The sequence below is a fragment of the Typopeltis vanoorti genome, chromosome 16 (genome assembly GCF_054136105.1).
Source record: "Typopeltis vanoorti isolate ZY-2024b chromosome 16, IOZ_Tvanoo_1.0, whole genome shotgun sequence".
In the NCBI taxonomy this organism is placed as follows: Eukaryota; Metazoa; Arthropoda; class Arachnida; order Uropygi; family Thelyphonidae; genus Typopeltis; species Typopeltis vanoorti.
The window spans coordinates 106,414,650-106,440,507 of NC_143564.1; the positions used below are offsets into that span (position 1 = coordinate 106,414,650).

General features: G+C 36.7%; 1 protein-coding gene across 3 annotated transcripts in view; it reads right to left on the reverse strand.

The window, feature by feature from the left end:
- LOC150098246 (dynein intermediate chain 2, ciliary) overlaps nucleotides 1-25,858 on the reverse strand; it is a 504,968-nt gene that overhangs the window by 311,515 nt on the left and 167,595 nt on the right. For all 3 annotated transcript variants that reach the window (XM_090405921.1, XM_090405922.1, XM_090405923.1), the window contains 2 exons: nucleotides 11,548-11,680; nucleotides 6,428-6,651 (listed from right to left, as the gene is read on the reverse strand). In XM_090405921.1, the coding sequence (XP_090262047.1) occupies nucleotides 6,428-6,651; nucleotides 11,548-11,680 (357 nt within the window). The remainder of the gene's footprint in view (nucleotides 1-6,427; nucleotides 6,652-11,547; nucleotides 11,681-25,858) is intronic.

The window sequence follows — 25,858 nt, forward strand, 5'->3', positions numbered from 1 at the left end:
AAGAAACTTGAGGTCAAAGAGTGTTAGATCTGCCTCCAGTTGGTAACAATGATCATGTAGTACTCACTTGGGAAGTGACTAAGTTGATGAATATTCCATTCAGAAAGGTTATATGCTCAACTACAAAGCAGGAAATTATGACCAACTAAGGAGTATGTTGGATTCTGCACTGTGGTATCAGTTGTTGGATGGGAAAGATATCGGCAGTGCATGGAAAGCATCATTTTAAAATAATAAAACTTAAATGATGCAATATCAGAATGTGTACGAAGAGTTTGAAAACCTCTAGGTGGTTCAAGGTGGTTCTAAGAACTCTGGGGTGCTTAAGGGTCAAAGCTGTATAACTGAGAGAAGACTTTCACATAAAGGAATGCGAAGAACTGACCAAGGCTTCTGACCTAATGTCCAATCTTCACCTTCTCGTAGTGCACCCTGTTGGGTATCTACCTGGATACTGAACGAATGAGAATGGACTAGCAGTTTGGGATTTAGCAGACCAAATTGTATTCTTATTGGCTTAAACCAAAATACAAAATGATGGTACAACATGACAAAATTTCATGCCGGGTGGGGCATCGCCCGGTTAAACAAGGCCCCCGTTGTTTTTACCAGGGAACCAGGGTATACAGTGAAAAGTCAGCTACTGGAACAAATCTAAAAGCACATCCCCAACTCAACATTACCAGAGTTAAAGATAGGTTCTATCAATATAAGATGCCTAAATGGCAAAGAAATGGAGCTAGCTGAGGAATTAGATAAGTACCAGACCGACATAACAGGGTTGACTGAAACAAAAAAGACAAAAACTGGTGAGATTTTTCTGAGCAATAATAAAAACAAAAATATAACTTTTCCAATCAAGGAAAAGAAGTAGTAGCCATAGTATTCAACACTAAATACAAGACTAATCTTCTTGAATGGCAGGCAGTCTCAAGCAGAGTGATGTGGACAAATATCAGAATGGTGGAACTGGACAATGAGACTTATTTGTGCCTATGGTCCCACAGAAAGTTCTACAAAGGTAGAAGTGGGGGAATTTTTTGAGGCTTTAGAGAAAGCAACTGATACAATGAAAAAGGAAAAGTTGGTCCTTGTTGGGTATCTAAATAGCAGAGTAGGGAATGATTGTGAGACATACAAAAATATTTTGGGAAAATTTGGAGAAAAGAGCAAAGCAAATAATAATGGCAAATACCTGTTGGATTTCTGCTCAGGACATGAACTGGTCATTACTAACACCATGTTCCAACATAAAAATGTGCACAAATTCACATGCAGAAAAGAGGCATGGAATAAGAAAAGTCTCACTGACTGTTATTGTTGACTAGTGATGCTTTCTCCCTGGTGCAGGACACCAGAGTGTACAGAGGATTTGAAATTGGAAGTGATCACTATTTAGTCTTGAGCAGGATAAAATTGAATTTCATATTGAAAAGAACAACATGTAAGAAAGTTTTGAAGCGAATAAAAGTTGAGCAGCTCACAGATGTGAACTGTAGACTAAAATACACAAAGATTATTGAAAAAAAAAGGAAAGAGTTTGAGAACAGGAACCAAACCTTGGAGATTCAGTGACAAGCCTTGAAGAAAACACTGATTGATTCAGCCACGGAGGCATGTGGTGAGGTTATCTGTAAGGATAGAAAAATCAGAACTCCATGGTGAGGCAGTGAAGGAAAAGAAGAAAGCATATCAAAAGTTCCTGGCAAATAAGTTAGCTTGTGCTCTTAGAGAATACAGAGACAAATGTAAGAAAGCTAAACACTGTGTAAAACTAGCTAAACAAAAGTCATGGGAGGACTTTGGGAAGAACATAGAAAATAAATATCAAGAAGGTGGTAAGATATTCTGGATGTTGTTGAAGAAGTTCAGAAATGGAGGAAAGAGTCCTGCAAAAGAAGTTAGAGATGATAAGGTGACATGAAAACGGGAGAAAAAGATATCCTTTCGAGTAATTACTTCGAAAAATTGCTAAATTAAACAAGCAGTGATAGCACAGTGGTAAAAAACACTCAACTTGAAATACAAAAAGCCATCAAAGGCTTGAAATGTGGAAAGGCAGGGAGTAGATGATATTCGACCAGAAATGCTGAAGTATGGTGGTATGAAAGTCTTACAGTGGCTGCACTGCACAGTTCAGAAAGCCTGGACAGAGGAACGAATTCTTGATGATTGGAGTAGAGCTCTCATAGTACCCATATATAAAAAGGGAAATAAAACTGGATGTGGGAATTACAGAGGTATTTCACTACTGAGTGTACCTGGCAAGATTTATGCAAGTATACTTGAGAAACGGTTGAGAAGAATTGTGGAAGAAAGGCTTGATTAAGAACAAGCTGGATTCAGGCGAAACAGAGACTGTCAGGATCAGATCTTCACTTTACGACAAATGGTTGAGAAAGCATGGGAATATACCGAAGATCTATATTTAAGTTTTGTCAATCTGGAAAAGGCATATGACAAGGTGCCAAGAGAGAAGCTATTCAATACGTTACAGGTATATGGTGTCAAGGGGGCATTATATCAAGCAATACTTAATCTTTATTTGAGTTGTAAGTCAGCAGTTAGAATTGAAGGAAGTACAGGAAGATTGTTTAATGTTAAATCTGGTGTCAGACATGGATGTACATTATCCCCTCTGTTATTCATTATCTATATGGATCACATTATGAAGGAAAGTGGTATTAAACATGATATCAAAATTGGAGATATTAATGTCAGCTCTGCTTTATGCGGACGATGTTACACTTCTAAATAAATCTGCTACAAGTCTGCAAGATTCCCTGACTAAATTGAATAACTGTTGTAACAGATATGGTATGAAGGTCAGCAATAAAAAGACAAATACAATGAAAATAGGCAAAATTGTTGAAAATGTCAACTGCATTGTGAACGGAGAACCTGTGGAACAGGTAAAACATTTCAGCTACTTAGGCACGAATTTTAATGAAGATGGAAAATTATTATTATTATTATTATTATGGAACACCTCCAGGGAGTCCAAAAACTCATCGAGGGAGAGTGTGCCAACTGCATCGAAAGAATAATCCCTTCCAACTACTACCGTGCTCAAACTTGCTTAACTTTTTGCTGAGCCTTTAGTAGCAGAGGCTCTACCAATCGACCAACCTTTGCTGGCAAATTAAACATCGAAATAGACAACGGAATTAACAAAGCTGGTATGGTAGGAAGTCAATTGAATAAATTCATATGGAATAAGAGAGAATTAGTCGGAATTTACTAAATTAGCTGTATACAAGACAGTGTTCAAACCAGTTTTAACTTATGGATCTGAGAGCTGGGTCAAAAGTAAAACACTTGACCAAAGACTAGAGACCACAGATATGAGCATCCTGAGAAAGATTAGAGGAATGAACAGATGGCATCAATGGTAATATCATATTAAAAACGAGGATATTAGGAAAGAATTTGAGCATCCAGGAATGCGTTAGCAGAGCTAATCTCAGGTGGTATGGTCACTTGAACAGAATTGGCGAGGAAAGATTAGCAAAACAAGTGTTCTCTGCCCGGTTGGCAACAAAACGACCCAGAGGAAGACCAAGATATAGGTGATTGGTACGGTACAAAGTGCGGCTTAGACGATAGAAATATAAAATCTGATAATAAATTAAGTTTAATCCTTTATCCAAGTGTGAGCAAACAAAGTTTGCGCTTGAAAGTATCTTCAGGACTGGGGTAAGGTGGTACAACACCAGGATGACTCCTTGCAAAGGTGGAGGAAGCTATCAATAATCCTATCTCAGTATCTCTCATAATGCAAAACATATCTCCTTGTGGATATGTCTAATGCTATGCATTAAGGGAAGGGCCACTACCCAGACTAGTTTCGACCTTTATTGAGGTCTCTTCAGTGGAAGCCAGGCCCAAGTGGAGATACCAGGCAGAAGCATTTGCAGGTCATCTCTACCTATAGGAGTTGCTAAATGGTGTGCCACCCTTTTTTAATAAATTACTCTGGATTTAGAGAAAGATGTTGAAAGTTTATTTTTCACTTGGAATATAATAAATTTAGTTTAATCCTTTATCTAAGTGTGAGCAAACAAAGTTTGCACCTGAAAGTATCTTCAGGACTGGGGTAAGGTGGTACAACACCAGGACAACTCCTTGCAAAGGAATCATCCTGGTGTTGTGAAAAATAAACTTTCAAAAAAAATAATAAAATAAAAAATAAAATAAACCAAGTGAAAAATAAACTTTCAATATCTTTCTCTAAATCCAGAGTAATTTATTAAAAAGAGTGGCACACCAATTGGCAACTCCTATCGGTAGAGATGACCTGCTAATGCTTCTGGCTGGTATCTCAATTTGGGCCTGGCTCCCATGGAAGAGACCTCAATAAAGGTCGAAACTAGTCTGGGTAGTGGCCCTTCCCTTAATGCATAACATTATACATATCTGCAAGGAGATGTGTTTTGCATTATGGGAGATACTGAGATAGGAGTGCTAGTTTCTTGCTCCACCTTTGCAAGGAGTCATCCTGGTGTTGTACCACTTTAACCCAGTCCTGAAGATACTTTCAGGCGCAAACTTTGTTTGCTCACACTTGGATAAAGGATTAAACTAAATTTATTATATTCTAACCAAGTGAAAAATAAACTTTCAACATCTTTCTCTAAATCCAGAGTAATTTATTAACATGTTCATTGCCAATCACGCGATATCGCGTAATGCGAGTTCTCACCAAACGGCCGAACACGCGTTATAGCGTGGACGTCGCTCACTAAATAAAAAAATAAAAATAATTTGGCCACCACACGAAATTCCAATTTTCAGCTTGGCAATGAACGTGTTAAAAAGGTGGCACACCAATTGGCAACTCCTATCGGTAGAGATGACCTGCTAATGCTTCTGGCTGGTATTTCCATTTGGGCCTGGCTCCCACTGAAGAGACCTCAATAAGGTCGAAACTAGTCTGGGTAGTGGCCCTTTCCTTAATGCATAACATTAGACATATCTGCAAGGAGATGTGTTTTGCATTATGAGAGATACTGAGATAGGAGTGTTGGTAGCTCGCTCCACCTTTGCAAGGAGTCGTCCTAGTGTTGTACCACCTTACCCCAGTCCTGAAGATACTTTCAGGTGCAAACTTTGTTTGCTCACACTTGGATAAAAGATTAAACTAAATTTATTATATTCTAACCAAGTGAAAAATAAACTTTCAAAATCTAATAATGTTGGAGTCTTGACAAGTAACAGACTGATTTGGAGGAAAATTGTAGATAGGAAGTTAGTAGATGCTAAATTTTTCATGTAGTACTATTATATCCTGTACACCCCTTGATAATACATGGCAGGAATTTGATGATGATGAGTTTGAAGAATAAATAGATAAGAGTGAATTGGATGTGCAATCTTATGAAGCAAGAGATTCATAAGAAAAAATGATGTGGAAGGAATTCCATGTAATACGGATGATGTCAGTTGTGAAAAGTAAAAGGAAGAGGCCAGAATAGTCACAACTGTTGTACAGAAAGCTAAGTCTAAGTATGAAAAGAAACTGCCTCTGCAAGCTAAATAGACAACCCAAAAGAATTCTGGCATTATGCTGCAGGTAATGAATATGAAAGAAAAACTCTAAGCTGATGACAAATGCACAAGAGATTGTTCAACTAATGAGTGCCCATTTTGTTAAAAGCCATCAACTTGGTGTATGTAATATTGCACTCACTGCTACCTCTTCACTGGATGAAAAAACTCGGTTATATGAGGAGGAGGTACTAGAAAGAGGTTCTTATTCATTTTGTGAAACAAACTGAATAACAACTTAGAAATAAGCACTGATGGGATATCAGCATAGATGCTAAAAAGAGCGTTCAGCTGAACTGGCTATTCTTTTGACAAGAACAGGGACGATTCCACAGGAGTGGAAAGAATATATGATAATCCCATTGCACAAAAGTTGTGCAAAAACTGATGTATCTAACTATCAATCTATCAGTATCTCTAGAATGGTTGTGATGATTTGGGGAAAGTTGGTTACAGCTCATATTCAGAAGTGGCCTGACAGAGAATCTCTACTTTGTGAGGAAAAGCATGGGCTTATTAAGGGAAGATTACTTTAGTAACTTGCTCACATTCTATAATAATGTTACCATTGATTTACAAGGGAGGACACACCATGATATTTTTGGATCTTGCTAAAGCTTTTGACAGAATACAGCATGAAAGATTGTTGCATCACTGGAGAATATGGGTTTGGATTGTAAAGTATTAGCAGGGATAATAGACTACTGCATTGGATTGGAGATTCACTATCTGATAGGTATCAGCAAGTTGTGTATGGGAGAGCAATATCCCGGAAGAGAAAAGTCACTAGTGGTATGCCTCAGGGATCTGTTTTGAGACCATTGCTGTTTAACCTGTATTAATTTGTATATAAATATGCTTAATTGAATGTGCAAATTACCCTATGAGGATTAGTAAATGTTTGAATGGAACGATCATTATAATTAAATTTATTTCTACGCTTTTGATCCACTTGATCCAATGGTTCCGCTTCATCCAAAGTCTCATCTTTTTGGAATTCTATTTCCTGTTGAGAAATATCTTCTTCTTTAGATTCATCAATTTCTCCTTCAGAAGAAAATGTTTCATCTTTGCTCTCTTGGACAGCTCCCTGCTTTTTAAATTCTGAAAATAAATAAAAAAGAAAATCAATAAAAATAAATAAATAAAACATAAAAATAAATAAATAAAACATAAAAATATCACATATATACAATTAATATTTAATTAATACACATTTATTAAGACATATATATACATTTCAGTGTTTAAAGTTCAGATCGCAAACCCATGTCATTATGAATCACAAAGTCACCCATAAAGGTATGTATAGCCCTACTCTTTTGCATGATTCTTACTAAAAGTCATGATCTTCAAAATGGCCTATAACTATTAATGCTCTGATTAAAAATTTACTGGATCTTGCTATACAGTTTAAATCTTTCTGCTTCTCCTCAAGTGAAAAGAAAAACCATAGAAAATCACAGAAAGTTTGTGTGAATATTATACATTACACACATACACAGATATATATATAACTTATTCAAGGAAGGATAAAAATATCCATTTTAAATATATGAGCTGTGCTAAGAAAAGTGTTTTAAATAGCACATAGTGGGTTTTTTTTTTTTTTTTTGTATAACTGTGCTTCATTCTTTTTTTCATGCTGGATACAAGTGGTCTGCAGTAGTGTCTGTTGCTGGAATTTTGTTTATTTGAGTTTTTGCTACTCAGTTTGTTCCTACTCTAAAAATGACATCCATAAAGAAGTGCATATCTGTTGCACAGAATCAGCATGCAGATCAAGTTCTGCCCTGAATTTTTTCCCAGTGGATGTGTTGCGAGATCTGTTTCATGTATGTACCGAAAAATGTGAAAGATTTGCAGACTGTTAAAGTGAACAAAAGAAGGAAAGAATTAATGTATGTGTGAAGTATAATGATAGGTTAGACCATTTTGAAATGGAAGCTAGCATCACTGGTAGTAAATAGAAACTGCATGAAAGTGATAGGCATGATAACAAAGGAAACAGGGTGGAAGACCTTAGGCAAAAGTTGATGAAAATGAAAAGTGAATCGAAATAGCTGGAAGATGAGATTAAACATCGAAAGAAGAGACTGGCTGATGTGAATGAGGAGGAAGTTAGCATTATGAAGAAAAAGTCAATGGATGGTAGTATAACATTGTATGGGGACTCAATCATTAGAGGCATGATGACTAATAAAGTATACAAAACATGCTGTCCCGGTGAAACAAATAACTCATGCTTTGCAGAAAATAGAAATGGCAAACCCCTTGTATAGATAGATAAAATTATAGTTATAGTATAACAATGGGAATAAAATAAAACATATATATATATACATTAAATTTTGTATTCATAAATTACATATATTGATAAACACAAAGAGTGACATAAATAATTTAACAAATCTTATAAAATTATAAACATTTTACTGGGTAATCTGTCATTCAGTTCTCAGAAATTAATCAGTATCAGTGATGCCAACTTAGTGACTTTGTTACTAGATCTAGCAACTTTTGAGCTCTCACGGTGTACCCCCAAAAAATTTACTACATACCCCCCCCCAAGGGGTATGCATACCACAGGTTGAGAACCCTAGTTTAGAGAATAGAAAATGTAGAGACTAGTAGAGAATTTATCAGAGATGAATATTTAGGGTGTGCTAGGTGTGCATTTTTGCATTTATTCCTGTTAAAGATTTCCCTAATTGTTTGCTAGCTTCATATGATTCCTCAAATTAAACACAATATACTAATGCTCACGAAGAAGAGAAATTTCAATGTGTACATATTGTATCACATTTATGTTAATAGCACAGGTGTGTAGTACAATTGTGCTATTAACATAAATGTGATACAAGACAAATACATAAATAAATACATAAATACAAGACATCTTTGAGTCCTTTAAACAGACGTGCAGATGGTGCAGCAAGTCAACTTCTTGGCATTTCAGAGGTTTTAAACCACCCAGAAGGCGAGGTAGGGCATGCACTGAAACAACAGCACCCAGAAATCGGTGGCTGTAATTGGTTATTGTGTCAAACAATCCAATTGAACGTCGTCATTTGTCATGAGTTGCTGATCTATTTTCTTATAACATATACAGTGTATTATATAACATCCAGCCTGTTCATAAGAACAACTTATAATACATTTAGAATATTAAATTGATGTGAAGTCACCAACCTCTATATCCAAGTAGTCTAGTTGTGAAGATTATTTTCACGTGCAAACTTTGTTTGCTTACACTTGAATAAAAAGGATAAAATAAGAATATTATTTCTTGGAAAGTGTAATTTAACATTCTAAATGTATTATGAGTTTCCTTAAATATTAGTATAAGAACAGGCTGGATGCCATGTAATCCACTGTATATTTTCTAAGGAAATAGATCTAGTTTGTATTCTTATTAATTAACAAAAAGGACACCTGAAAATTTAATTTGCACCCAGTGAAAGAAATCTTTCTCTAATCCAGAGAATTTTGATAATAAGGTGATACAACTTTTTGTTATTTGTATATGGGAAATATGATTTCCTTGGTATCTCTTATGAGTCTGGTTCATACTGATAATGTTTTAATAATGTGCATCTTTATGCTTGATTCCAGGGAATACAGCAGTTCTGTTTGATGGCAGGTTTTTGCCTGTAACTGAGGTTTTGGAGAGGTAACCACTGAACTTTACCCCAAATGATATTAATCTTTTCTTGCTTCCTGGGTTGTAGAGCAGTTCTGGTTAATGGTGGTTTTTGCCTGTCACTGAGTGGAGCCGCCACCGAGCTTCCTGTCCTGGAATGATTCCGGTCAGGTGTGATTAGCTTCCTGTAAATCACTCAGAGTTTTCAAAGAGGTATGCCCCTGCACTTTAACAGTACTTCGATAAAGGTCGGAACTGATCTAAGCAGTGATTCTTCTCAAAATGCATAGCATTATACACACCAAAAGGATGTGTGGTTTGCATTATGGGATAATAAAACAACTGATGTGAAGTAATCAGCCTCTATATACATGTATCCCAGTGATGAAGATACTTCACGTCCAAATTTTGTATGCTTACACTTGGATGAAGGATGAAACAAGAATATAATTAATTTCTTAGCAAGTTTAATTCAATTTGCAACCAAGTGAAAAAACTTTCTACATTTAGAAGTTCTCTGTATACAAAAAAAGCATGATCACAAAGTAACATTATTCTTGTTGAGAGGCTTATACGCTGGTTAGACATAATAACTAATATTTAAGGAATTGACAGCGTATACTGGAAATATAGATTAAATAAACTTTAATATACACTTTCCGATATTTCGGCGAACGTTACGTTGCCATCTTCTTGGGAACTTACTAAAAAGACACGTGCACACAAGTACTAATACAACAAATGAGACTGAGGCTAGGACGCTAGCGTTTTCCTAAAGTCCTGATGATGCCCCCTGGCGGGCTATATTGGTAGTTCTTGGCCTTTGGGCTGAAGTTCTTTTGATAAAAGTTTCCCAAATTTGGGGCAGTTTCATGCATCCAAATTTGTTGAGGTTTGGCATGTTCCTAAGGGCCGAGGCTGATTCCATGAATAGTCTTTCATACTTGAACTTGCTGCGGTGTATTACTGTGGCTTTCTTCCATCTTATTCTGTGGCGAGTATCCAGAGCGTGGTCTGCAAGCCCAGAGTGGCTGTACTGGTGAAATCGGATGTAATCCTTGTGTTCTGAGATTCTGATATTTGCTGTCCTGCCTGTTTGGCCAAAGTAGGACAGTTTACAGCTGCAGGGGACCTGGTATACACCAGGTCGGTCTAGGGGAAGTGGTTGGTCTTTGGTGGAGCGGATAAGGGATGCTAGTTTTCTATGTGGTCTGTAACAAGTGGTCAAGTCATGTTTTAAAAAAAAAAAAAAAAAAAAACATGACTTGACCACTTGTTACAGACCACATAGAAAACTAGCATCCCTTATCCGCTCCACCAAAGACCAACCACTTCCCCTAGACCGACCTGGTGTATACCAGGTCCCCTGCAGCTGTAAACTGTCCTACTTTGGCCAAACAGGCAGGACAGCAAATATCAGAATCTCAGAACACAAGGATTACATCCGATTTCACTAGTACAGCCACTCTGGGCCTGCAGACCACGCTCTGGATACTCGCCACAGAATAAGATGGAAGAAAGCCACAGTAATACACCGCAGCAAGTTCAAGTATGAAAGACTATTCATGGAATCAGCCTCGGCCCTTAGGAACATGCCAAACCTCAACAAATTTGGATGCATGAAACTGCCCCAAATTTGGGAAACTTTTATCAAAAGAACTTCAGCCCAAAGGCCAAGAACTACCAATATAGCCCGCCAGGGGGCATCATCAGGACTTTAGGAAAACACTAGCGTCCTAGCCTCAGTCTCATTTGTTGTATTAGTACTTGTGTGCACGTGTCTTTTTAGTAAGTTCCCAAGAAGATGGCAACGTAACGTTCGCCGAAATATCGGAAAGTGTATATTAAAGTTTATTTAATCTATATTTCCAGTATACGCTGTCAATTCCTTAAATATTAGTTAACACAAAGTAACATCATGCATGGACTATTTACATGCTGTTAAAATTAAACCACATGAATATCTTCTTATGTACATCTTACATTCCAAATTTCTTTAAATTTCATCCATAAAGGGAAGAGAGACTGCAATATATAATTCTGGCTATTTTTCTCCCTTTCTGTCCCAGTAAATGGTCAAACTGAAACAGAAAAATTAGAATGGCTTAACAAATTTTCTGTAAGAATTTCAAGCAACATATCTGAAAAAAAAATGATCCAGCTAAACATTTCAGAATAAAGTGTATATGAACAATTGGACAAATGACTCTTGTAAGTGCTTACACATTTTCTGAAACATACCTAAAACAAAATAAATTCTAATGATATCAATATTTTCAGCAAACTATTTAAAATAATTCTAGCAATTAAAAAAAAGCAGAAAGTTTATGGTGCACAAATAATATATCATTACCAACCTTGCTGTGATATTGAAGTTTTCCCAGATTCGGGTCTTTCCTCTTTAACCAAACTTTTATGTAAAACACTTCCAGTCATAGAAAAGAGAACAGCTGTGTGATTAGGTTGGGCAATGGGTAGATATGCCATTTTCTGCAATTGAAAACAAGAACTACACCATTAAAATTTGCATCCGAAATACTGCGAAGTTATTATTTCCAAAAACGTTTATTCATCAAGTCTCCAAACAGAGAAAAAAAAAGCATATATGATTGGTCAAGAGAGAAATAGCATATTCACTTAATTTTGAAATAGAAATTTAAGTAGACATTATTATTATCATCATTATTATTATTTAGGCATCCAAGGAGTCAAAAGACTCATCGCAGGAGGTCCTTCCTAGGAAGCACAAATTCTATCAAGACTCATCGTGGGAGGTCCCTCCTAGGAAACACAAAGCCTATCATACCACTCCTTAAACTCACTGACTGTTCTCGCTCTCACCACTCTATCAAGCAATGCATTCCACGGTTCAACCAACCTCCATACAAAAAAACTACTGCTCACCCTCTTGCTCATAGTTTCCTTTCGTACCTTCCAGGGATTGCCCCTTGTCATCACTCCTTCCCGCTTTTCCACCAAGCGAAAAAACTCCGCAGTGTCAACCCTGTAACCATCTCTCAACAGTTTAAAGGTCTCAATCATATCACCTCTCCTTCTTCTTCTATCCACCAAACTCTGCAGTCCACATTCCCTCAGCCGATCCTAATAACTAACATTGTACAGTCCTGAAACCATGATTGTTATCCGCCTTTGTACCCTTTCCACAGTTAATTTATCCTATTCAAATCCTAGGGACCAAATCTGAGAACAATGGTCTAAGTGTGGTCTAATCAGTGTCTTATACAAGAGAATGATCACTCTTTTATCTCTGAAGGTCAGCGTCCTTCTCATTATTGCACAGTCTTCTGTGTTACCTTCACCACCTTCGCAATATGTCATCTGAATTTCAGGTTTCTATCAATCATCAACCCCCAGGTCTCTTGTCTCCACTACTTCCTCCAGTATAGTTCCTATTGCAGTATGCAGCGTCCCATCGATGTGTCCCAAACCTCAAGAGCTTACATTTTTCTGAATGAAACCAACATCCCCATTCATTTGTCCATCTGTCTAGCTTATTCAAATCCTCTTGCAAGGCTACCACATCTGCACTATTAGTAATAACCCTTCCCAGTTTCACATCATCCACAAACAACTGAATATTCCCCTGCAATCCACTGACAATGTCATTGATATAAAGGTTAAACAATATAGATCCCAGTACTGAGCCCTGTGGGACCCGACTTGTAACCCTCTGCCTCACTGAAACTGTCCCACCATACACAAATCTCTGATACCTATCGGCAGCCAATCCTAAATACAGTTGACCAATCTGACATCCAAACCCATGTGCTGCAACTTAAATATCAGCTAATCATGTGGCACCTTGTCATACGCCTTCGCTAAATCCAAGAAAATGGCAGTATATGCCTTTCCCTCATCTACTGCTCTTGTAACTTTATTATAAAAGGCTAACATATTACTAAAACAAGAGCATCCCTTCACAAATGCATGTTGACTCTCACAGATAACATTATCCTCATCTTCCCAATGCTCTATACGGTCCCTAACAATTTCTCCAAGGAAGAAGACAGCCCTCACAGTTATAAACATTTATGATGCAGACCAGGTGTTCAATGCAGATGAATCCCGGTTACATTGGGGAAAAAAAATGCAAAAAGCACCTATATTTCGAAAAACGAAAGTCAGCTCCTGGATTCAAAGTTTCTAAAGATAGAATTACCCTACTGTTTTGTAGTAATGCATTGGGTGATTACATGTCAAAACCAATGTTTATTAACCGATCCTCAAATCCTCATACGCCATGAAAGATTAAAATATGCACTTTATTTTATTTTGCCTATAACATTTATACATTATGTACAATGAAGTTTATGTACAATTTGTAAATTTATAATTTTATACTATGTATTTGTTTCATAATTTTATATATTTTCATAATTTGCATGAATTACCTGAATTAAATAAAAATATATTTTTGTTGGATATGTCATTGTTGTTTATATAATTAAAAAAAAAAACGATTTCGGAACATCTTCTTCTTCTCTCTTCCATCATCTATGTGGATGATGATGAGGCCGAATGAACTCTTTCTACTTCTGTCTGTCCTGATAGAGTCCGAACAATTCTGTCCAGTTTAATGTCACTTGTTGTGATTTGGTTTTCAGGTCTCCCCCCCCCCCCCCATTCTTTTATTTTGTCTATCCATCTAATTCTGGGCCATCTTTTGGATCTTTTACCTTCCATCGTTGTATTCAGGGATTTAGATGGTAGTCTTTCTATTCCCATTCTGGTCACATGGCCAACCATCACAGTCTTCTTGGAGTTTGTCTATTATTGTTATTTCTTGTTTTAGTCGTTTCCTTATGTTTTTGTTTCTTAGTCGATCCAGCAGAAATACTCCAAGTAATCTTCTTAGCCAACCCATTTCAGTAATAATTTTTTCTCTTCAGCCTTTTTTAGATTCCAGCATTCACTTCCATAGAGGAGTATTGGGAGGACCATTGTTTCACAGATTCTTACTTTTGTTACTTGTTTGATGTCTCTTGACTTCCATATTTTATTAAGTCGTCCAAAATTTTGGGATGCTTGATTGATTTGTCTGTTTATATCTTTTATAATTTCACCATTGTACTCAATAACTCCTCCAAGGTAAGTGAAGTTTTCTACTTGCTCTAGATTCTTACTATCAATTTCAATTTTCAGATTGGTGCTTCTTTTTCCTATTTGCATAATTTTTGTTTTGTCTATATTTATGTTTACTCCAGATTTTATACACTCCTCCTTTATTTTATCAGAAATTTGCTGTAGATTTTCTTCTTTACTTGCAAGTAATGCAATGTCATCTGCAAATTTTAAATTTGTCACATTTTTCCCATATATTTTGATTCCGGAGTCTTCATTGTTTAAGGCCTTATTGGCTGCTTCTTCCAGCGTAAGATTGAACAGGTCTAGTGACAGATTGCATCCCTGTCTTACTCTGCTCTCTGTGTGGAACCAATTGATTAAGGTGTCCTCCATTTGTACTGCACTTTCAGATTTCTCATACAGATCCTTTATTATTCTTATGGTTTTGTTGGGAATTCCAAATTCTTCCATAGTTTTCCATAGTTCTCTTCTACGGATTGAATCAAATGCCTGACGAAAGTCTATGAAATTTATGTAGCAGCTTTGGTTGTACTCTAGTGTCTTTTCTATTAGCTGTCTTAAGGTGAATAGTTGATCAATTGTGCTTCGCCCTGGTCTGAAACCAGCTTGTTCTTCTCCTAGTGCCAATTCTATATATGGCTTAATTTGTTTTTGGAGTACTTTTGTAAAAACCTTACTTGGAATACTCAAGAGGCTAATGCCTCTGTAATTATTGCATTCTGTTTTATCTCATTTTTCGTATATAGGAGTTATGACTGATTTGGTCCAATCAGTCATAACTCCTTCGTTTTTGTAGATCCTTTCCACAAAAGATCCTTTGTAGATCCTTTCTTCGTTTTTGTAGATCTACAAAAACGATGCACTGCTTCGTTTTTGTAGATCCTTTCAAATAATGTTTTTAATGGTTCAAAAAGTTGTTCCTTTCCTGCTTTTAAGAATTCTGCATGTATTTGATCAATGCCAGGTGATTTCCTAGTTTTGAGTTTTTCTATGCTGTGTGCTATTATTTCTTTGGTAAAGATATTTGTTTCTTCTTCCATTTCAGTGGCTGGAATAGTAATATCCTGGGAGCTGTTTTTATTATATAAATCTTGGAAGCATTCTTCCCATTTAGCCATTCTTTTTGTTTTACTTTCAATTAGTTGTCCTTCTTTGTTTTTGATCATTATAATTTTTGTTGTCCGTGTCTTACTAATTTGATCTATTTATTTATATAATCCATGAAGGTTATTTTTCTTTTGATAGCTTTTCTGCCATTTTGCATTTTTCTTCTAACCAATTATTATTTTCTCTTTTAACTAGTTTTCTAATTTCTCTGGTTAATCTATTATATTCATTTCTGTTATAGTTCTGTTTTAGTTTTATGCTTTTCCTTTGATCGCTTAACCTTTTTACTTCCTCTTTCTGTGTAACCTACTGTTTTTTCTGCCGAATTTAATATTATTTTCTTTAATATGCACCAATGTTCTTAGATGTTTATATTCTGTTTTGGCAGTTCCTTCAGGTTTTTATCTAGTTCTAATTGATATTTTCTTAGAATATTGTTGTCTTGTAGTTTTTTTACATTCAATCTCCTTTTGACTCTAAAAGTGCTTCCAGATTTTAACTTTATTCTTAGGCTTGCTAATACTAGCTTATAGTCTGATCCCAATCTGCAGAGAAGGATCTGCAGTTTAGGAAACTTGGTTTCCATCTTTGGTTTACAATAATATAGTCTACCATATTCTTGGTTTGTCTGTCTGGTGATATTCATGTCCGTTTTCTTTGGGGTTTTGGATGTTTAAAGAGAGTGTTGGTTATTGTTAGTCTATTATTGGAGCAGACATTTAGCAGTCTTTCGCAACGTTCACTGCTTTCTCCATACCCAAACTTTCCGATTACTCTTGGCCAGGTATCCCAGTCACTGCCTACTTTTGCATTTAAGTCCCCCATTACAATTAGGAGATCTTGACTTGATGTCTGCTGTACTGCTTTTTTCAAATCTATATAGAACTCCTCAATGTCTTCTTCTGATGATGTCGAAGTTGGTGAGTATACTTGAATAATAGTTAGTGATCCGACTGATGTTTTAAATCTTGCTTTAATTATCCTAGGTGAGATAGGATTGTAGGACAATAGAGAGTTTTGAGCCTTTCGTTTTAATATAAGTGCTACTCCTTCTTGGTGTTTGTTGTCCTCCCTGCCTGAAGTTAAGATTTTGTACTGTCCATGGTGGAATTCTCCTTTTCCAGTCCATCTGGTTTCGCAGAGTCCAATCACTTCCCATTGGTAGTTGTCTAATTCATGCAGTAGTATTTCCAATGCTCCTTCCTGGTGAAGAGTTCTTACATTCCATGTTCCTATGCTTGTTATGTTTTTCATGTTTATTAGGTGATGTTTTGGAACATAACCTACTTTTTCTATGTGATCTGAGTTTCGCATAATGCGATTTATATAAGGCAGCATTTCTATGAAACCTAACATCTGCATTAAAAGAGGGTTACCAGTACCTGTTGGATTCTCCTCAGGACATGGAATGGTTACTAACATAATATTCCAACATAAAAATGTGCACAAATTCACATGGAGAGAAGAGGCAAGGAATAAGAAGTCTCATTGACTCTGTTATTGTTGATAGTGATGTTTTCTCACTGGTGTAGGACACTAGAGTGTGCAGAGGATTTGAAATTGGAAGTGATCACCATTTAGTCTTGAGCAGGATCAAAATGAATTTCATGTGGAAAGAAGAACTTGTAAGAAAGTTTTAAAGCTGCTCAACTTTTCATAAAAGTTCAGCAGCTCTCAGATGTAATCTGTAGACTAAAATACAGAAATATTATACAAGAAAATTGAAAGAGTTTGAGAACAGGAAACCAAAAGGTCTTTCAATCTTGTGAATGTGACTTCATGGAGAGATTAAGAGCAGCAGATGATGGGGAGGAGAAACTGACTGTAAGTGAGCAAGAGGTGTATGGGGAGTTGAGTAAACTAGATGTTAATAGGACTGTGGAACTTGATAATATATCGCCACGTATTCTGAAGGAATGTGCCAGGGAGCTGACACCTGTCTTGACATATTTTTTTAATACGACTCTTGCACTTGGTCAATTCTCTAATGAGTGGAAGGAGGGCAAGATTGTGCCACTTCTCAAAGGAGGTGAGCGAACTCAAGTATCAAACTATAGGCCTATCTGTGTGTCAGGTGTTGTGGTTAAGTTGTTGGAGAAGCTTGTGAGAACTAGGATCCAGAGTTGGGTTGACAACAATGCCATTATCTTTGATGGGTAGCATGGATTTGCTAAAGGGATGTCATGTTTTAGTAATCTACTTACTTATTACAATAAAGTGACTGCTTCCTTGGACAGAGGAGAAGGATACACAGTAATATACTTGGATTTTGCAAAGCTTTTGATAGAGTACCTCATGATATTACTAAATCACTTAAGGAATTGAACAACGTAGATACGAATATAAATTAAATTACACTTTAATAAATATTTCCAATATTTCGGCCATCTTCAAAAGGAAGTTACAAAAAAAACGGCACGTGCTCGTAGGCAATACAACACAGTAACTGAGAATGAAGAGATGAAGCTATTGTTTTCCTAAAAGTTCTGATGGTGCCCCTCTAGCAGGCTAAGCAGGTGTTCTTGGCTGATGGGCTGAAGGTCTGCTGATGTAAGCATCCCAAATTTCGGGCAGTCGCATACAACCAAATTTGTTGAGATTTGGAGAAGTTCTTAGGGCTGAGGCTGATTCCAGAAATAGCTTTCGAATTTGTATTTGCTACGGCGTATTACTGTAGCCTTCTTCCACCATATTCTATGGCGTGTATCCAGAGCATGGTCTGGTCTGCAAGACCAGAATGGCTGTACTTGTGAAAACGGATGTAGTCCTTGTGTTCAGAAATTCTGATATTCGCTGTTCTGCCTGTTTGGCCAAAGTAAGACAGTTTACAGCTGCAAGGGACCTGGTATACACCAGGTAGGTCTAGGGGAAGTGGTTGGTCTTTAGTGGAGCAGATAAGGGATGCCAATTTTCTGTATGGCCTGTAACAGGGGGTCAGGTCATGTTTTTTTAAGATTTTAGTAATATTTTCTGAGGTGCCTCAGATGTAGGGAATGGTGATGGATTTAGAGTAACCCTTGTTGTGGAGGGAGATGGGGGCTATGGTTTGTAGGTTTTAATATTTTTTGGATTTTTTTTTGGGGGGGGGGGGGTAGCCATTGGCTGAGAAAGTGTTGAGGATGTGATTTAGTTCAGTGTTTAGGACCATGTCGTTAGAACAGATTAGTTTTGCCCTGTTGTATAGTGTTTTCACCACTCCATATTGTTGTGAGGGGGGGGGGGGGGAATTGTTGGTGAATGTATCTGCCTGTATGGGTGGGTTTTCTATAAACTGAGAAAACCAAGGTTCCATCAGGCTGGCGGGTGACTAGTGTGTCTAAGAAATGGAAGCTGTTGTTTTCCTCTTTTTCCAGGGCGAACTTGATTCTGGGGTGTTGGTTGTTTAAGTGTGTTAAGAAGGGGAGGAGTGTTTCAGAGCCATGTGGCCAAATAGCAAATACATCATCAACGTAGCGAAGCCATATGGTTGGTTTTTGTGGGGCAGAGGCTAAGGCTTTTTCTTCGAAGGTCTCCATAAAGAAATTGGCCAAGGGTGGGGAGAGTGTTGAAACCATGGCTGTCCCCTCTATTCGTTTGTAGAATTTTCCCTGCCAAACGAAATAGCCTGAGTTCATTGTGAACTGAAATAGGGCTGAGATATGGGGAGAAAATTTAGCTTGGATTAGCTCTAAAGTTTCCTTGAGTGGGACATTTGTGAATAAGGAGGAGACGTCAAAGCTGACAATTATGTCAGTATGTTGGAGTGTAAAGTTTTCTATGCTGGCTTTGAAGTGGGCTAAGTTGTTTATGTGTGATGGTGTGTTGCCAGTATAGTGTGTGAGCTCTTTGGCCAAATGTTTAGCTAATTTGTATGTGGGAGAATCAATGCCATCGACTATGGGACACAATGGCACATTTTCTTTATGTATTTTTGGGAGTCTGTAAATACGGGGCGGGGGGGGGTATAGAGTTAAACGGCTTTAATCTGTTGGTAACATCTACAGGCCAAGAAGTAACTTTCTTAAGGAGCCTGTGAAGTTTTCTAATTAGTGAATTGGCGGGATTGTATTCAATAGGGAAGTAAGTAGCCCGTTGTATTGCCTGCATGCACGTGCCACATTTTTTGTAAGTTCCTTTTGAAGATGGCAATGTGACATTGCCAAAATATTGGAAATATTTATTAAAGTGTAATTTAATTTATATTCGAATCTACGTTGTTCAATTCCTCAAGTGATTTAGTAATGCATAACCAACGTATAAGCCTGTCTAAGAGTACCTCATGATAAATTGATAGTCAAACTAGAGCAGATGGGGTTGGATATTAGATTAGTGCATTGGATTGGAGACTGGCTATCTGACAGGTATCAACAAGTTGTGTATGGGAGAGCAATATACAGGAAAAGGAAAGTCACTAGTGGAGTGCCTCAGTGGTCTGTTTTGGGGCCATTACTGTTTAACTCGTATATTAATGAAAGAGGTGAAGATTTGGATGGAGATATTCAGTTGTTTGCAGGTGATGCAAAGTTAAGACAAACCATGAAGAGCAGAGAAGATGTGTGGCCTTACAAGAAGACTTGAATAAATTGAGTGATGGGACATAGAAATGGGGATGTGAATTCGATGTTGCAAAATGTAAAGTTTTAAAATTTGGAAAACAAAGATGGGATGTAGAATTTATGCTTGGTGAGGATATATTGTTGGAGGTGGAAGAAATAAGAGATCTCGGAGTGATAGTGGATAAGGATCTGAAATTTAGGGGACACATATCCAAAATTGTGAAGAAAATACAAAGGCTTCTGGGAATGATGCGGAGGACACTGACGTGCAGAAGTAGGGAGATTCTTGTTCCGTTGTATAAGGCTTTGATTAGGCCACACATGGACTATTGTGCCTAGATTTGGTCACCTGGTTTTCAGTAGGATGAAGAGATGTTGGAAAGGGTCCAAAGGTGATTGACTAAAGGTAGTTTCTGACCTCTGGAATGTCGAGTATGAGGAAAGATTGAAAAGATGCAACTTGCAGAGTCTGGTGGACAGGAGGAAGAGGGGGAGATATGATAGAGACCTGCAAGTTGGTAAGGAGTTGTTATAGGATCAATGGTGGAGAAGTTCTACAGAGAATAGTGGGAGATCAGGGGAGAACCAGAGGTCATCCCTGGAAACTGTATAAAGAGGGTGTGAGTAGGGGAGTGAGAGGCAGGTTTTTTTCATGCAGAGTTGTGAATGATTGGAATGCCTTGCCTGAGAGTGTGGTGTCTGCAAGGAGTTTGAATGTGTTCAAGGAATGGTATAATGAGCTGGGTGTGTGATAAAAAGTCCTCCCAGATGAGTCTTTGACTCCATGAGGTCTTGGGGTAATAATAATAATAAACATTGATTGATTGATTCTGCCAAAGAGGCATGTGGTGAGGTTGTCTGCAATGATAAAAAAATCAGAACTCCATGGTGGATACAGGAAGTTAAAAAGGTAGTAAAGAAAAAGAAGAAAGCATATTAAAAGTTAATGGCAAATAAGTCAGCTTGTGCCCTTAAAGAGACAAATGTAAGAATGATAAACTCTATGTAAAACTAGCTACACAAAAGTCATGGGAAGACTTTGATAAGAACACAGAAAATAAATATCAAGAAGGTGGCAAGATATTCTGGAGGTTGTTGAAGAAGCTCAGAAATTAGAGATGAAAAATTAAAGAGAAAAAAGGAATTAGAGATGATAAAGGTGACATGAAAACTGTAGAAAAAGATATCCTTGATGTATGGAGTAATTACGTCAAAAAATTGCTAAATGAAACAATCAGTGACAGCACAACAGTAAGAAACACTGACCAAGCATGCAATCAGGAATACATATTCATACTTGAAGTAGAACAAGCCATGAAAAGCTTGAAATGTAGAGGCAGCTGGAGTAGATGATATTCTAACAGAAATGCTCAAGTATGAAGGTATAAAAGTCTTACAATGGCTGCACTGTAAAGTTCAGAAGGCCTGGACAGAGGAACAAATTCCAGATGATTGGAGTAGAGCTCTCACAGTACCCATATATATATATATATATATATATAGAAAGGGAAATAAAATTGAATGAGAATTACAGAGGTATTTCTCTACTGAGTGTTCCTGGCAAGATTTACGTAGGTATACTTGAGAAACAGTTGAGAAGGATTGTGGAAGAGAAGCTTGGTGAAGAAGAGGCTATCAGGATCAGATTTTCACTTTATGACTAATAGTTGAGAAATCATGATATCATATAATTAACTTTTGTAGATCTGGAAAAGTCATATGACAAAGTGCCAAGAGAAAAGCTATTCAAAACACTGGGGCATTATATCAAACAATACTTTGTCTTTATTTGATTTGTAAGTTATCATCATCATCAAATACCTGACATGTACTCTCAAGGGGTATACAGAATATGATAGTACTACATTAAAAAAAAATTACATCGTTACTAACTTCCTATCTACAATTTTCCTCCAAATCAATCTGTTTACCTGTAAAGACTCCAATATTATCAGATCTTATATTTCTATCTTCTAAGGCACTTTTTTTTTATCATGATGTTTTCTCATTGTATCAATGAACCTATATCTTTTTCCTGCATCCTGGCAGAGAACACTTGTTTTGCTAATCTTTCCTCTCCCATTCTGTTTAAGTGACAATACCACCTGAGATTAGCTCTGCTAGCACATTCCTGGATGCTAACAATGTCAAGTTCTTTCCTAATATTCTTGTTTTTAATACGATATTGCCATTGATGATATCTGTTCATGCCCCTAATCTTTCTCAGGACTCTCTCATCTGTGATATCAAATCTTTGGTCAAGTGTTTTATTTCTAACCCGGTTCCATATCCATAAGTTAAAATTGGTTTGAACACTGTCTTGTATACAGCTAATTTAGTGTTTTGACTAATTTCTCTCTTATTCCATATAAATTTATTCAGTAGACTTTCTACCATACTAGCTTTGTTGATTGTGTTGTCTATTTTCATATTTAATTTACCATCTTGACTAAAAATGGTGCCTAAGTAGCTGAAATGTTTTACTGGTTTTATAGATTCTCCATTCACAATGCAGTTGACATTTTTAATGCTTCTGCCCTATAATTTTACAAATACAGATTAAACTAAACTTATCTGTTGATGATTTTATACTTCTAAATATATCTGCTACAAGTTTGCAAGATTCTCTGACTAAATTGAATAACTGTTGTAATAAATTAGGTATGACGGTCAGCAATAACAACTCTTTATTGTTTTTGTGTTGTTATTGCTGACCGTCACACCAAATCTATTACAACAGTTATTCAATTTAGTCAGGGAATCTTACAATGGCTTACAGTGCAGCCATTGTAAGATTTTATAGACTTCTATAAAATCTTCTATAAAATCAGATTTTATAGAAGTATAAAATTTGATTTTATACTTCTATAAAATCATCTTGATATAAAATCATTTTATATATGAGAAGATTTTATACTTCTCATATATTTAGAAGTATAAAATCATCCACAGATATGTTTAGTTTAATCTGTATTTGTAAAATTTTCAGTTGTTTCATAATTCATAATTTCATAGCCACTGTCAATGGCTATGAAACTTAGCCAAAAATTTTACAAATAAAGATGTTTAAAATAAATGTAAGTGATTTTGGTAATAATATTTTATGATGACTTCTTCCTATTATGTCTCAATTTTTAAAAGAATGTGAAGGGATCCACTAATCAAAAAGAAAAGAAATTCTGGTTTATTTCTTTGAAAATGGTATCGGTTCCCACATTTAAATCTACAGGCATTATCTTTTGCATCATATCTTTTGCAAAATATTTCTATAATGTGTGTGCACTTTTTGACATAAAAGCTCTTATAAGGAAACAATTAGAAATGATGAAAACATAAAACAGAAACAAATGAATAACCATACATACATATATATATATCACATACATACATACACACACACACACATATATATATATATATATATATATATATATATATTTTTTTTTTTTTTTTTTTTTTTTTTTCCCAGAGACAAATTCTTGAAGTTTCTTCCTGTTTTGTTTTCAACTGCTCAAACTAGAAGTTGATCATCTGAATGGCCATATACTAGTTGTATGGAAAGATAGTTGAAGCATGAAATGGCAGAAGTAAAAAAAATAAATAAATAAAATTAAATATACAGATTGATTCTTTATTAGCTGCTTGGATTATGCAGTATAGATTTCATAATGTTCAATGTAGTGATGTTGAATCCTCTGTGTATGTATAAATATCAGTATCTTATATTTTTTGGACATTTTAATGATATTGGGATGGATTTAACTAATGATATACAACTGTTTGCAGATGATACAAAATTGGGGAGATCCAGATCCAACCAGATGTTATGGACTTACAAGAGGACTTGAATAGATTGCATGAATGGGTAGGTAAGTGGAGCATCAGTTCAATGTTGCAAAGTGTAAGGTTTTGAAATTTGGTAAGCAATGATGGGATGCAAAGTATACACTTGATGGGGAAACTTTAAAGGAGGAAGACAAGGTAAGAGATCTGGGAGTGGTGGTGGTGGCGGACAACAACAACAACCTGAAATTCAGGGGTTACATTGTACAAGTTGTGAAGAAGCCACATTGGATAATGACAATGATGAGGAGGACCAGACATTCAGAAATAAAGCAATTATGATGCCGTTGTATACGACTTTGACCTCATATGGATTACTGTGCATAGATTTGGTCACCAGGTTCACAGAGGTCTTTGGAATGTGGAGTACAAAGACAGATTGAGAGAATGTAAATTGCAAATCCTCATAAATGGGAGGAGGAAAGGGATATGATTAAGACATATAATCTAGCCAAGGGTTGTTATCAACTTGACATGGAAGACATTTTTCATAGAATGGGAGAGAGGGTGGGTAGAACAACAGGTTGTCGCTCTGGAAACTGTATAAGGGGGATGTGAGCAGAGGAGTGAGGAAAAGATTCTTTGCGTGGAGAGTGATTGGTGAGCAGAATGTATTGCCTGAGTGTGTTGTGAATGTAGACATATTGAATCAATGGTTAGATGAGGTTTGTGTGTACCTCCCACGATGAGTCTCTGACTCCATGGAGGTCAGATGTTAATAACATTAATATAATAAATAGCTACAACAAGAAAGCAATTCAAAGAATCCTTCCCAAGAATACAACCAAAAATTAAAAAGATACAGTGAGGCCACCTGATAAAGGGCAAATGTCTAAAGAAATAGACAATACACTGCAATAATACAACATTAAGGCCACTTTTAAGCTACCAATGAAAAGTATACTCAGCTCTTCTAAAGATCCCCTTCCTTCCCTTGCCCAGATATGTACCAGATCCACTGCACCTGTAACTTATCCTAAATACCTGAAACGGGTTGTATAATCCCAAAATGAAAAAAAAAAGAAGACAAACAGTATATCAAGTTTCTCCAAACGGAAAGCAGGCCTTTCTGACCATGCACTTTCAAACATGTCACCAGATTGACTGGAAGGGCACATAGTCCTTACATTAGACCAAAACATGGTCATCATTGTCATCATCAATTTTCTGTTGAAAGTTTATTTTTCACTTGGTCAGACTATAATAAATTTAGTTTAATCCTTTATCCAAGTGTGTGCAAACAAAGTTTGCGCCTGAAAGTATCTTCAGGGACTGGGTTAAAGTGGTACAACACTGGGCAACTCCTTGCAAAGGTGGAGCAAGCTACTGACACTCCAATCTCAATATCTCCCATAATGCAAAACACATCTCCTTGCAGATATGTATAATGTTATGCATTAAGGGAAGGGCCACTACCCAGACTAGTTTTGACCTTTATTGAGGTCGAATGGGAGTTCATGCCTTTCATCACTGGCCTCTTTAGATTTAAAAAAGTTGTGCTGAGAGTCAGCTTGATAGTGAGAGAGGAGGAGAAAGGTAGAGTGGATAGTAGTAGATAGTTAAAGGAGGCCTCAGTCGATCTACTTGGCCTGACTTAAATGTCAGCACCAAGCAGATCTCCGACATTATCTCCCTCCATCCGTTCTTTTCAGCTTTTCTCGGTCGGTCACCTCTTCAGATGACCGCCCGAGGAAAGCGGGGGAAAAACAAATGAAAGAAGCAACACATGAAAAAGGAAACTGGTAAATAACATTAAAACGTACATATAACACTTTGTAAGACAGAACCAAAGAAATAAGAAACTAGGTGAATTTTGGAATTTCAAACTGAATGACCAGAAGAGCGGGGGAAGAGCCTGGCCTGAGTGATGCAGCTCACAAGGAGCTGCACCGCCTCGATGTAGGCCTTCGCAGCCCAGGTTCTCAGGGTACCCCCTCCTGTGGAATAGACAAATACCTTTTCATAACAAAAATTCTAATGTGAAATGGAAAGAGAAAAAGGGGATTTCCCCCCCCCCCCCCCCCCCCGAGTTTGGTCGCTCAGTACGACGAATCTACTGACTTGTCTGCCTGTTAAG